Raw genomic sequence first — 14,800 nt, 5'->3', positions numbered from 1 at the left:
CAGGCGCCGAGGAAAAAGTAGCTCAAGCTAACCACCGTGGCGCCTTCTGGGACTCGTAGTCCTTGCGCTCGGTAGCGCAGCAGGCAGGAGGCTCGAAAGACTACCAGACCCGGCATGCCCCTCGGCAAAGAAGGGCTCCGCTCGCTCGTGCGCGCTCGCGGAGTCAGGAAGCCCCGCCCACTTTCATTCTTGGAAGGATGAGTAGGCGAAGGTCTGTGGGCTGCAAACGCTTGTGGGGGCGTCGGGCTTGTTTGGTTTTTTTGCAAATGGCAGTCAAATTAGGTGACAGATTTTTCTTTTTGCAGAGAGAGAAATATTGGAGCGTGTTGCCATGTATGCAAAACAAGGCTTGATAGCCGGGCTTTTCCCCAGCCAACGGTTGATCTGTTCAGATGGGTTCTGTGGCATACGTTTGGGTGCCCCAACTGTAGTAGCTTTCAGGTGATGGTAAAAAAAAACCTCTGCCTGGACATGTGAGTCCTCCACCCGTGTTTGCTCAAGCTTGTATAACCAGCTTTGGTTGGCACACTGCTTTTTTAGGGAGGCCAGCCTTTTAAGCTCACATTGCCAGAGTGACACTTCGTTCTGCAAAGCCGGGGTGTCAAACATCTGACCTGGGGGCCGAATCAGGCCCTCGGAGGGCTCCTATCAGGCCCCTGAGCAACTGATTGTCATCTGCTTCCTTCTTTCTCCTTTCTGTATAACAGCTTGCTTTGCAAGGCTCCCTCAATTGCACAGGAACTGCAGAGCAAAACTTCTATTTTCTCCATTGGCTGAGGCTCCTCCCTTGGGGTGGAAGGAGGAGGAATAGCTTGCTTTGCCAGGCTCCCTCAATTGCACAGCAGAGATACTGAGTGAAGCCTCTCTTCCTTCTATTTGCTGAGGCTCCCCCCCCCAGTCCCCTGGGGAAGGAAGGAAAGAGCCAGAGCTTCCTTTGCCCAGTTCCCTGGATCCCGTGGGAGAAATACAAAGAAAGCACCTTTAAGACCAACAAGTGCTAATGCTTTTAGCATGTTTTAAGTTTTTTAGGAAATATATTTGTGTTTGTGTCCTTTATAAAGTTTGTATCTTTGCTACCTAATCTTTAAATAGGAACACACATGGCCCAGCCTGACATGGCCCAGCCAGACAAGGTCTCCTTTATGTCAGATTCGGCCCTCATAACAAAATGAGTTTGACACTTCCATAGCAGTCTGTACACTGGTTGTAATGGGCTTGAACCTCCCACCCCCACCCCGCTTCAGGTTCCACTGCAAGATTCTCTGGTTTGATTTTGGTTCTCTGGCTTGACACATTGGCTTGTGGTTCCTCTGGGATTACTGAGTTCTGTAGAAGTTCTGCTGAACTCGCTGTCTGTCAGTGATTCCTACTTGCAGACATGGGGGGGGGGGGTTGCCCTGGAAGCAGCTTGCAGGGTTTTCTGTCCCCCCTTCCACTGGAAATAATGTTCAGAGGCCCATAAAATTGGACTCACTCCTTGGTCCAATCGACTTGAAACTTGGGGGTTATTTAAAGCAGGGGTCCCCAACCCCCAGGCCATGGACCGGTCCCGGTCCGTGGTGTGTTAGCATCCAGGCTGCACAGGGACAGCACTCTTGGCTTCCTGGATCACAGATCTGGGAAGCTGAGAGCGGTGGGATGGATCAGCACCGTGTGCTCTCCTCCAAGCCCTGCTTCCCAGCCATAGAGGAGAGCAGGCCTGCTCCACTACCCCTTTTGCCCACCCACACAGCCTCACTCCAAAGACGGTGGTGGACGAAAGAGGCAGTGTGGCCTCGCTCTGAGGCTGCCTCCCCTTCCAGGGGAGGTGGCCAGAAGCAGCCCGTCTCCCCCGTATTTAAAGACCCCCATGGGGGCAGGGACATGGGAGCAGGGTGGCCTGGGGCAGCAAGAACCCCTGCACCACCCCCCACAGTCTGTGGAAAAATTGTTTGCTACAAAACTGGTCCCTGGTGCCAAAAAGGTTGGGAGCCACTGATTGAAAGGACAGGCACCAGCAGCTTCCCTGCGATTGTGGTGCTTGTGCCTCTAAAAGCCAGTTTGGTGTAGTGGTTAAGTGTGCGGACTTTTATCTGGGAGAACCGGGTTTGATTCCCTACTCCTCCACTGGAACCTGCTGAAATGGTCTTCGGTCAGCCATAGCTCTGGCAGAGGTTGTCCTTGAAAGGGCAGCTGCTGGGAGAGCCCTCTCCAGCCCCACCCACCTCGCAGGGTGTTTTTTGTGGGGGAGGAAGGGAAAGGAGATTGTGAGCCCCTCTGAGACTCTTCGGAGTGGAGGGCGGGATATAAATCCAATATCTTCTTCTTCTTCTTCTTCTTCTTCTAAAAACAACTCCCCCGGCCACCTGGAAATCTTTCAAAACAACTGTTCCATTTCCCCAGCCATTCCCCATACAGAATAATGGTCCTGAAAAAACTGGAAATGGGGGGGGGGACCCTCCAAATCCAATTACCATACAGGTATCTGGAATTCAGGAATATTGGAATTACCAATATATTCCCAGTCCAATATACCTGAACCTGAAAAGGTACTTTTTTGGCACGTCCCACCCAGGACCCTGGGAATTATATTGTTATGGACAGTTGTTGGTATTTATGGTGAGAAAATGGTTGGATCCAACACTGAAGAGGGAAAAAAATCAAACATTACTAAGGACATAGGTGTATTAACAGCAGTTAGTGATTAGTTTACCAGATTTCTATCCTGTTTATCCTTTCTATCAAGACCCAGTTTGCTGTGGTGGTGAAGTGTGCGGACTCTTGTCTGGAAGAACTGGGTTTTATTCCCCACTCCTCCACTTGCAGCTGCTGGAATGGCCTTGGATCAGCTATAGTTCTTGCAGAGGTTGTCTTTGAAAGAGCAGCTTCTGGAAGAGCTCTCTCAGCTCCACCTACCTCACAGGGAGTCAGTTGTGGGGGAAGAAGATAACGGAAATTGTAAGCCACTCTGAGACTGATTCAGAGAGAAGAGTGGGGTATAAATCTATGGTCTTCTTTTTCTTCTTCTTCTTCTCTTCCTCAAAATTGTTCAAAGAAATTGTTCAAATTGTTCAAAGTTAGGAGCAATCGTGTTTTATTTAATTGGCCAGAAGAAGAAGCCAAGATTTGTTGCAATCAGAATTCTGGACTGGGAAGATTGAAGGTCAGATTCCTGCAAAACTCACAGGCTGATTTCAATCAGTCACTATCAGTGCAATCCTAAAGCCATTTCCCTATGCAGCCCAGTTGCATAGACCTGCGTGAGAGTCTGAGTTAGATCTCCTAAGGATGGTGCTGTGTACGTCAGCCCCACCTACTGCACAAGGTTGTGCGGATTTAAAGGGGAAGGCTAGTAAACCATGTATAACATCATGAGTACCTGAATACAAAGATGGGCTACATCAGGGGTAGGGAAATGGCTGAGAAGTTGAATGCATTTTTTGCCTTCACTGTGGAAGACGAGAAGTGTTTGCCCGCTCCAGAACCACTAATTTTGGAAGGGGTGTTGAAAGACCTGAGTCAGATTGAGGTGACAAGAGAGGAGGTCCTACAACTGATAGACAAATTAAAAACTAATAAGTCACCAGGTCCAGATGGCATACATCCAAGAGTTCTGAAAGAACTCAAAGTTGAACTTGTTGATCTTTTGACAAAAATATGTAATCTTTCATTGAAATCTGCCTCCGCTCCTGAAAACTGGAAGGTAGCAAATGTCACCCCCATCTTTAAAAAGGGTTCCAGAGGATTTCCGGGAAATTACAGGCCAGTCAGTCTGACTTCAATACCGGGAAAGTTGTTAGAAACCATTATCAAGGACAGAATGAGCAGGCACATTGATGAACACGGGTTATTGAGGAAGACTCAGGATGGGTTCTGTAAGGGAAGATCTTGCCTCACTAACCTGTTACAGTTCTTTGAGGGGGTGGACAAAGGGGACCCAATAGATGTTGTTTACCTTGACTTCCAGAAAGCTTTTGATAAAGTTCCTCATCAAAGGCTCCTTAGAAAGCTTGAGAGTCATGGAGTAAAAGAACAGGTCCTCTTGTGGACCAAAAACTGGCTGAGTAATAGGAAACAGAGAGTGAGTATAAATGGGCAGTCTTCGCAGTGGAGGACGGTAGTGCCTCTCCCCAAAATACCCTCCCAGTTTCAAAAAGATTGGACCAGGGGGTCCAATTCTATGAACCCCAAAAGAAGGTGCCCTTATCCTTCATTATTTCCTATGAAAGGAAGGCATTGAAAAGGTGTGCCATCCCTTTAAATGTGAGGGCCAGAACTCCCAATATGGAAATATCTTCAATAAATCTTTCTTTAAACATAATCTAGTTGTCTTTACCTATTTTACTGTTCTTATTGCAGTATTTAAAGCGTGAATTATTAAACTACCTTTCGGTATATCTTTTGATATAGTTAAAATGGTCATTAGGACATAGAACCTGTTGTTAATTTATTTGAATCCCACCACTGAACACAATAGACAGCTGTAGCAGCCTCCTATGGAAGTCTCTTAGGTCTTCATATTGCAGTGCTGGCTTTGTTGTATATAGGAAATCCAGTTCCCACAACATCAGAGGCATGACTAGTCAACAGTTTTTTCAGACAAAGGTTCACATAATCACTTTACATACTTGCCTCTTCCACTGTTGCCAAGAGGAAACAAGAATTTCTTCTTCATCTATGCACCAAGTCCAAGCTCACATAGAGGGAGATTTGGGGTGCCTGCTCATGGCCATAGAATGTTCTTTAAAGTTAGCTGCAGGATTCTAGTGTGGAGACCAGGGGCTTTTCTGCACCTTCAACTTACTCATAATTTTCTTGCCAGTCAATTTGCAAGAATTGGAATCAGTTTGGGTACACGTCTACCACATATCTGCCTTCCCTTTGCATTTTTACAGTTGTGGAGTCAATTTTCCTCCTTGTGTGCCTTAAAGCAGATTTTCAAGGGAAGATGCTGTCATCATCAGTGGCATCATCAGTGGTGTCATTGCACCCCCTTTATTTTTTATACATACATGCTTATATTGATAGATGGATATCATGGTTGCATTTTTTTAAAAGGTGGTAAAATAACAGTATACTGCTGTGTTGATAGGTCAAACAGGTTCTCTGAATTCCCTGATTTTTAAAAAAGTAAGTCTCTATATCCCTCCCTTGCAAAGATATGCCTTTCTTCTTGCATCTAACAAATGAAGGGAGTTAGAGACTTACTTTAAAAAAGAAAAAAGCAGAAATCTGGGGACTCAGAGAACCTGCTTGACTTATCTTTGCAGCACTATATCAATATTTTAATGCCATTTAAAAAATGAAACCACTCATCTTCAGGGCAGGGGGAAAGATGGAGTGGTTTGATGATGACAACAGTCCAATCATTGAAAATTTGGCTGCAGGTGTGTGGGAGTGGGGAGGATGAAAAAAACCGACAGAAACAGACTCAGAATCAACTTCTAGAAAAACACTGAGGTAAAACTGATCCCAAAAGTAATGGGAAAAGACCAGAAGACCCCCACTAAAATAGAAAACTGAAGGCACAAAAATGTGTGTGGAAATTAGGAAATAAACTGAAGCAGTAAGGGGCCAAAACCTCAAGAGCAACTAACAAGTCTAGAGTGTGTACACCCAAGTCTGTAGCATTTTCCCCAAATATTTATTGGGCTGGCTTTTGGAAGACATATTTAAACTTTTAACACATGGGATATTTTAGCATAGATAATCGCTTATATGATATTATTAAATTGTGAACTACACTGCATTCTAGGAATGGGGTAGGCTAGAAGATAAATAAAATAACTCCTTTGGTGCTGTTAATGTGAATATCTTGCAGTGGACAAAATCCTTTCATAATCATTTAAGTGGATTCATTGGGGAGGGTGTCCTTGTAAAATTCAGCAGCAGATGCCCTTCACACCCATTGTATGCATATATGCATATAAATCAGAGCTGATCACCTTTCTCGATTCTTCCAGTTTATTAAAAGTTTAAAACGATGTCATCACAAGACACTTTTTGAGATATTTGCCAAGGTGCTAGAACAAAGAAATGAGTTAGGAGGGAACTTGGATATCTCTCTTCAGAATATTTATCCTATTTAGCTCTACTGAGTAGTACCATCTCAGCTTGTGTGAAACACCCTGGAAGACCCATTTCTAAGAGCTCTTCTTTGGACAACCAAGGAAAATAAATATTTTTCCCTTCTGCTATCTCTCTATCTGCCTATCATGTTGCGGACAGCAACCAGTCTGTGTAGACAGTACAGTGTTTTCACAGGAACTACCTGAAAACAGGCAACATTGTATAGCAGCTCTTCTGGAAAAAAAGGCTAGGAAGAACATCTCACAGTCTGGTATCTGGAGTAGCCTCCAAGGAGCTGGTGAAGCCATGGGTCCTGCACAAAGACGTAACCAAACTTTCCTTTCTATTCAACAACACTGCAGCAACCTCCTCCACGTCCGTCAACTCAATCTGGAAAGCAGCAGCCATCTCATCTCGCACCAATTTCAGAAATGAACTGTCTTTGACAAGGGAGCTGAGTCCCCCAGAGATCAGAGCCTGTAGCAAAGGAAATGGAAGTTAAATTGTTTGAAAAGGTTTAGAAAGGACTCTTCTCAGCTCCATCTAGTGCAATCTGATGCCTATCTGCTTGGCTTCAATCTGAGTGGGCACTTCAACTTGAGGAAAAATTGCACAGAGCTAGATTTTTAGCAGTTAACCTGCTCAGATGTTATGCTGGATATTCCTTGGGTCAATTTATAGAAGAAGTTAAGCTTTCCAAGGAAATGGGAGAAGAGAACGATAGCAAAATGAGGTCTCTGAAATAGGGGACCTTCAATAGTCCTCTCTCAAGCAAACAACACTAAAGAGATTAAAAAGAAGTTTACAGAATCTCAGAATGCACTGTGAGAAGTCATGGGTTTGATACAAAAGACCCAGACTCCTCACTGTACGCCCCCCCCACACAGAAAGTTTCACAGTTGGATCAATAAACAGCCAATTTATACAATCAGTAGAATAAAGTGGTGAAGCTTTTCCTGAATTCCCTTTAGGATGTTAGTAAGAGGATACATGTCTGAATTCCCCTCCTCTCCATGAAAAATGTCATATATATATAGTAGAATTGCATCCATAAAAAGGCTAGAAAGCAAACTTCTCCATACTAATTTCCATATACAGGGAAGGGCTTTTTTGTAACAGAGTATTTAAATATAGTATGTGACCTTACTTGAAGCAGTATAGGCCAGAAAGAGACATACCACTTGATTCTACTATTAGTATAAATTGACCCTAAGATATGTTCTGGGAAGGATTACCAAGGTTGTCTTGGTAATTGCCCCCAGGGGAGGCTTCCTTTGCACATTTTTTTAAAAAGTGCATCACGTGATCCCTTTCTTAGTTTCTCTACTGTATACCCTCACTACAACCCAACATCCATAACTGATATCTATTTTCTTTTTAGATGCCATAGCTGGCCTTGTCTCCCTCATTCTGTCCTTGCATTCCAAGCTGGAACGTTCACCAGTCCATCCGTTGTCATGCTGCTGCTGTACCTCCTGAATAAGCTGGAGAATAGCTGGGGTAGAGGTTTCCTTGTCCTTTGATGTGTTTGCTTCATTGGAGTTCCTAGATTGTAGCATTTCCCGATCTTCTGCCTCTTGCTGAGAGCCAGTGGGCTTCTGTTGGGGCAACTGTGTAGAAACAAGAACAGTTATACTGGAGCAGGAACTACTTGGCATCAGCTGCCAGCCTCCTTGTTGCCCTGGGTGCAGCAGGAGCTCTGCCAACTGCATCTCATGTGCCTTTTCCCTGCTGCCTTTGACCTTCCTTAGAGGAAGGCTGCTATTTCCATTAGGCTCTTAGCATAATGTACAGATGGCATTATCTTCAGTAACGAAAATATATGCAGACTGAAATTTGCCTGGAGTTTAAGAATTAATACAGGGTTCATATAAGGTTGTACACACTAATACTTGGATGCAGCAGTATGCCATAATTTCCTTTCACCATTTGCATTCTTGGTTTTGTACACTGATAGTCCAAGAGGGAGTACAGCAAAAAGCAATTCATCTTTTCATGCACCAATTGAAGTTAACCGGCTGCAAGGGAATTCATAAGCCAAGCACCACCCTCCATCTGTGGGGAGCGGGGGAGAAGAAAGGGAAATGAGACCCAGTTTACTGTGTCATTGGTTTGGGCCTCTAGAGGTGAGTTTAGATGATCACTTACTCTGATTGGAATCTGGGCTCTCACTTTTACCAGGCAGTCATGTAGGCTGAGCAGGCCTTGTTCTGCATAGCCCCTCTTCTCCAGGGTTGCCAATCCCCAGGTGGGGGCAGGGGATCCCCCGGTTTGGAGCCCCTTCCCCCGCTTCAGGGTCGTCAGAAAGCAGGGGGGAGGGGAGGGAAATGTCTGCTGGGAACTCTATTATTCCCTATGGAGATTTATTCCCATAGAAAATCATGGAGAATTGATCCGTGGGTATCTGGGGCTTTAGGGGGGCTGTTTTTTGGGATAGAGGCACCAAATTTTCAGTATAGCATCTAGTACCTCTCCTCAAAATACGCCCCGAGTTTCAAAAAGATTGGACCAGGAGGTCCAATTCTATGAGCCCCCAAAGAAGGTGCCCTTATCCTTCATTATTTCCTATGGAAGGAAGGAATTGAAAAGGTGTGCCGTCCCTTTAAATGTGAGGGCCAGAACTCCCTTTGGAGTTCAATTATGCTGTGAGCTCCAGGCTGAATGTCTTTGCTGACAGTCCACAAACATTATGCCCATGTTCTCCAGTGGCATTGTAAAGGGACTACTGAAAGCACAGTGTGGGCTGAGGCTTTTCCAGAGTAGTGTGGAGAGAAGAAAGCAACAGGGCCAAGTTCACATTTACCTGGTGTGTGGGAAGTGAAAGTTCTGAACACCTTGTGACGCCATATATTTGCACCTGGCTAATTTTCCTTGGTTGCTTTTCAGGCTGAAGGGAGCATTTGTTGGCTGGAGGAAAGGAAAAGAGATATGTGGAATTGTGGAGAATTATACATGGCAACTTTTAAAATGGTGTTGCTGTTAGAGCTCTGACTGAACTACAAAATTGGGATGATTCCATTTTCACTTGGCCAATTTCTGTTAAAATATGAATAGGCAAGACACAAACAGACTGTTGCACTAACAGCAGAAAACTCCCTACCTCCTATGTGTATCTGTGTTTGTGTGTGTGTGTGTGTGAGAGAGAGAGAGATAGATTGTGAATATGTCTGTGTGTGTTGCATCCACCATTAGAATGGATGGGGACTGAGACTTGCTTTGGACATTTTATCTCCTCACAGACTAGCATCGCTTCTCTTGGACAAGGAATAAAAACCTTCTCAAAAGCATGAGCAAGAGGCAGGAACTTACCCAGGACAAGCGGCTGATGATATGTTGGTAGCACCCTCTCTCCCCTCAGCTCATTTTCATATGTCATCCTGTGGAAAAAAGCACTGAGAGTGAATTCCATTAAAACACCCAATTCCAAATGATGAGGTTATAATTTCCAAAGAAAAAAGCCCAAGTTACTGCCAATGTCACAGCTCTCCAGTTTCCCTGCCCCTTCCCCAAATGTTCTTCCCTTTGTGCGCACATAAACTTAACAAAAGTAGTGCAGTCTTCACATAGAATGGTTTTCACAGATTCCCTATGAAATTATGCATTTTCTGTTACCGCAAATAGAACTCAGGGAAACCAGAAATAATGAAGATTAAGATGGCTGTGATTTGAGTATAAGGAGGAACTCCCATTCTGATGAGGTTCAGTTCTCACCTTGGTCATGCAGGATAAACTTGGGCTGTTGTTCCTGGAACCTTCTTTACACTTAAATGGTCAGGTAACTACAGTGGCTAGGAGAGCTTTTCCCCAGCTCTGTCCGGAAACAAAGCAGTGCCTACTCTTTCAAACCCAGAGTCTCAGCAAGCATCACTTATGCTTTTGTACCTGCAAAGCTGGACTACTGGAATTTGATCTGCATTACGTATCTTATTTGTGATGGTTCAGAAGTTTCAGCTGGTGCAGAATGCTGCCTCTTGACAATAACAACACATTGGCAACTTATGCAATAGAAAAATGGAACTTCTCATAAGTTTAATTTTATTTAATAGGGAAGGCGTCAGGAAGATCGCTCTGGGCAAGATACTCAACAACAGAAAAGGCCTTCTATCAGATCCCCACCTACCTCCATTGGGGAAGGGAGTGAGAGAGAGGCCTCAAATGAGGATCCAAGCATGGGTATGTTTACATGGGAGAACGCTTTAGATATCCTCAGCCCAGGCTGTTTTGGCTTAAAGACTGAAACAACACAATTGTTAAAGGATTATTTATTTACTTATACGAGGAACAACTCACTCAGTTCTCTAGTTTATGAATGCTTGAACATCTGTCAGCTTGTCTTGTGTCCTGGTCACCAGTTGCAAAAAGAAACCTGGTTCTCCAACAATTAGTCTAGTAGTTTGTCAGTCTGTTTGTGGATGTGTTGGCAGGTTGTTTAACTGTACTCCTTACTAGCCATGCAGTACAGTTTAACTGGCTTTTCAAGCATGCACGTTCTCAGCCTAATTAAGTTCTGCTCCCCCTCTCCCACTCCTTGCTGTGTAAGTCCTCTGTTTTGTTTAAAGACAATTGTTTAAAGAGAGAATTAGATCACTCACAACTCATATAAATGAGTCATCAATAAATGCCTTGTCACAATAAAGTCCTATGTTTCAGAATTTCTCTGAGTAGTCCTTAGTGACACTAATGACCATCAATCAGTTTGAATTGAGAACATCTTTGCATATGTGCAACTCTGGAGAAACCCAGTGCAAACCAGTTTGGGAAGGCATTCATGGTTGCTCAGTATGAGCTTTCCAGACTGAGTGGTTGGCTCACATTTGATTGCCATCTTTGAACATGGTTAGTTAAATGTGTTTGTGGAGAAATTTGAAGCATCCCTACTCTAGAACTCATGCCAGAATCAGTCCTTTAAAATGAATATGACCATCCAATGTTGACAAGGACCAATGCATTCCTGTTTTCAGCTCCCAAACTTGAATTTACCATGTTGTTTTGTTGTTGTTGGCATTGCTGTTGCTGTTGTTCACATTGGTGTGCCGCTCTGGTGGGAAATCATCAAGGAAGACAGGAGAGTCTAAATCTTCACTCCCCACCTCTGTGAACTGTAGGGGTCTCTGGCTAGCCATGTGGGGCGGCAGAGGACTGCTGGGTTCTATGAAGGTGTCCACTTGGCCAAACAAACCTCCTGTCCTCTGAGGCCATAGGGGAGAGAAAGGAGACAAGGTCCTGAGGGTTTTGTTGTTGTTCTAAATCTATTCAATGAATTTTAATCTTTCCTCCAAGGAGCTAGGGAAACATACAAGTTTCTCTGTTCCCCTATTTTATCCACACAACAATTCTATGAGGGTAGATTATGCTGAGAAAGTGACTTGCCCAAGTTCATGCACTTAGTTTCACAGCTGACTAGGGACTTCATCCCTGATCTGAATCTGACATTCTAACCACTATACCATACCATCTCTCCAGTAGGGCAGTTTAGATGCAATTACATTAGGCAATATGCAATACATCCTTATAATAATTACATGAAAAATTACTGTTCCTGATATATATATCCCCCCAAAAAGATAGCCGATCAAAATGATTTTTAGATAAACTAAGACCAATGAGTTAACTTTCTACTTCCACAGAATTTCTAAGTTTTAATTACGCATACTTCCCAACTTCACACTGTAAGAACAAGTGGATTAATATAAGGCATTTTTTAATCATTTCATATCATAACAGTCTTTTTGAGAGCTGGTGTGGATGAAGTGTTGGACTAAGAACAGGGACAGCCAGGTCTAAATTGCTGCTCATCCATGAAAGCTGTCTTCATCCAGTCACTCTGCTTCAGGTGTGCCTATTCCTCAGGGTTCTTGGAAGGATAAAAATGTGTGTGCCATTTATACTGTTTTGATCTCCTTGAGATTATAAGTAAACATATAATTAAACTTTCTTTTTAAAAACCCACAAGTATGGTGGCTAGCTTTATGCTGATATCCCTGATTCAGCCATGTTCAGTCCATAATTCAGCCACGTGAGACACAGTATGGGCAGCTGCTAGCTCAAGGTATCCCAGGAGTATTCTGCACAGGAATTGGAAACAGTGTTTGCCCCAGCATTCCTGGCATCTACGCAACAACCTTGTTTCCATGGAAGACTAACCTCCATGCACTTGAGCAGGGCTGCTGCTGTAGACCATCACAAGATTTAAGGCCAGCTAATTTACACTTTAGATCTATATCTGTGTTGAGGATGGTTTGGATATAAGGTATCTTGCTTCAGGGCTGAGGAGCCTACTGAAAATCTTCAGTTCAGTAAAACAATTTCTCCTAGAAGTGTAGCTCTTCAGAACCTTAATCATCCTGTTAAGTCAGTTCCTTGATTTAGTCTATTTTAGTGCGACCAAAAATGGAACTTGTGCTGGGACTCAACAGACAGTGGGTTGGTTGCCTTGGCTCTCAGTGATTCCCCTTGAGTTCTATAAGACACAGCAAAGGGGCTGCCAACAGAGACACAGTTATGTGCATTGCTGGTGGGGAGAGGGGTGACAATGTAACCATAAACATTCTTGCCCCATGGCGGAGTGGCCTCCAGCACTAGCGATGCCCTTGAATGATGTGCACAGAGAGCATAAACAGATGCAATTTTCCCTCTAAGCATTGCAATATACAGGGTGCCCATTTTGCCAGTAGAAAGATTAGAAAGATCACTAACATTAGCTAAGAAATACTGATCAGCTCAGGTACTTCTTAATATTCTGCCCATTACCACAAAAGGAATAACATTTTGTTGTTAATAAGGAGCAGTGGTACTTTCCTGCAGGGGCTCTCGAAGGGAGGAAATGCTCTCCATCTATCAAGGAGCACTCAGTCTATCAGGTAATAAATATCATAGGGGCTCCATTACCAGCAAATGATACCACTGTGGACATTTGTAGTAGGGGTGGTGTATGTTAAAGGGCTCTTTAATTGAACATTACCTCTGTGTTCACACTCACCCTATAGATGCCTTCCTCAATTGCTGCCTCCACCATGGCTCTCTCAAGCTCTTCCTCTGCAGTCAGATCCCCAGAGATTGCTCTGTGGATCTCAGGAGCAGCTTCCTCTTCAATGGTTCTCAGGCCAGCCTCATTAGAACAGTACAGATGAGAAGTTATCACCACTACCAAGGGTCATTCACATCAGAGAGGGAAGAGGACAGAAAGGCAGCAGGGTGTGATCTAGTCATTTGTCCCAAGAGCTCATTTCCACCCCATGAAAGAACCCTAGGGGTTAGGATCAGATGCCACACATCAAAATCCTACAGAGGCATAATAATCCTGCAAGCTTCCCATAAGAGATAAATCTGGGCATATGCTGATAGGACCAGTAGGAACAGGAAGAAGTAACAACCATAAGTGATTTGAGGAGGAGAAAAAAAGCTTTGTGAGAACATTATTAAAGAAATCGCCATATGATAAACAACCAGCACCCTAAGTGCAAGTTGCAAACACCCTTATGCAGACACCACAGTATAAAATCTGTTGACCATGGCAATTCTTTAGAATTCAAGTTTTCATCTTGTTTAGCCCTGTTGTAGGTAGACCAAAATCTTCATTTACTAGAGAGAGAAGAAATTATGGGATCCCCAGTCTGATTTTCAACTGACCTGGATTTCAACAGCATTTTTCTTGGGTCGATATCCATAATACTCTTCCTGGCGTTTCATAAATTTCCTGAAGTGTTCCTGTATGAGGAAGGTGGCATAGAATTTGCCCACAGTCACCTCATCATCTAGGGGGATGCACACAAACAGAGGTATTAGGCTCAGCAATGGTATTCTGCCAGGCAGAACATGGCAGATTGCCTGGAAACACTGCAAAGCAGAACAATGATAGGCACAATACATGAATCCCAGACAGAGAATCAAAGATCAGAAAATCTCCCTTGATTGCTAAATGACAGACGCACCTCCAATTGGTGGGATGACTTGATCCAGGAGCTTCATGCTTGTTCTCTTCCAGATTTTTTTGATAATCATCCTCAGTTCTTCATTAGCTTGCTCAAAGTTACCTACAAAAGTGTCAGTCAAGCATACAAATATATAAAGCTGTCTTATACTGAGGCAGATCATTGGTCCATATTAACCAGTACCATCTGCTTAAACTGGTAGTGCCAGTAGCCCTTGAGGGTCTCAAGTACAGTCTTTCCCTGCAGAGCTATTTGAGTTTTTTCAAAAAATGAAGGATTAAACCATCTCCCTAGCTGCCTTTGGCCCTTTCTACATTGTTCTGCTCCAGATTTTGTGAGCACTCAATCCGTCTGCTACAGATCCACATCACCTAAATTGATTCTGCATTTAAAATATTGCTTTGCACCTTCCCTCAGGAAACAGTTTTATCTGTGGATTTTTACTTCTGCATTTGTATTGTTTAAAACATTTCTGGGATCTAGTGTGTGTGACTGAGAGTGTGAGAGTGGTGGTGGGGAGCTCTTAAGAGTCCTTTCCCCCCAAATGAGTAGTCAGCCAGCCCGTGCTGTCAGGAGAAGATGTGTGTGTGTATGAATAACTGGGAGAGTGGTAGCAGGGGGGAGTCCTTTTTCCTATCAGAAATCGGCATGCCAGACAGCACCATCTGGAGAAGATGTGTGTGTGTGTGTGGGGGGGGATGATTGGGAGAGTGGTAGCAGTGGGGAGCCCGCACAAGTCCTTTTCCCAATCAGAAATTGGCATGCCAGTCAGTGCTGTCAGGAGATGCATATGTGTGTAAATGAGTTGGAGAGTGGGAGTG

General features: G+C 44.0%; 1 protein-coding gene across 1 annotated transcript in view; it reads right to left on the bottom strand.

Annotated features, from left to right (window-relative positions):
- Positions 1-6,156: 6,156 nt before the first annotated feature.
- CACNA1S (calcium voltage-gated channel subunit alpha1 S) overlaps positions 6,157-14,800 on the bottom strand; it is a 106,696-nt gene continuing 98,052 nt past the window's right edge. The window contains 8 exon segments of the mRNA XM_060231563.1: positions 6,157-6,525; positions 7,521-7,658; positions 8,852-8,955; positions 9,358-9,425; positions 11,029-11,237; positions 13,028-13,156; positions 13,678-13,802; positions 13,980-14,081. Coding sequence (XP_060087546.1) covers positions 6,310-6,525; positions 7,521-7,658; positions 8,852-8,955; positions 9,358-9,425; positions 11,029-11,237; positions 13,028-13,156; positions 13,678-13,802; positions 13,980-14,081 — 1,091 coding nt within the window. The 3' untranslated portion in view covers positions 6,157-6,309.

This window comes from Heteronotia binoei, chromosome 2 (assembly GCF_032191835.1).
Source record: "Heteronotia binoei isolate CCM8104 ecotype False Entrance Well chromosome 2, APGP_CSIRO_Hbin_v1, whole genome shotgun sequence".
In the NCBI taxonomy this organism is placed as follows: Eukaryota; Metazoa; Chordata; class Lepidosauria; order Squamata; family Gekkonidae; genus Heteronotia; species Heteronotia binoei.
The sequence above is the reverse complement of the archived record's forward strand: the minus strand, read 5'-3'. Positions and strand labels throughout refer to the sequence as shown.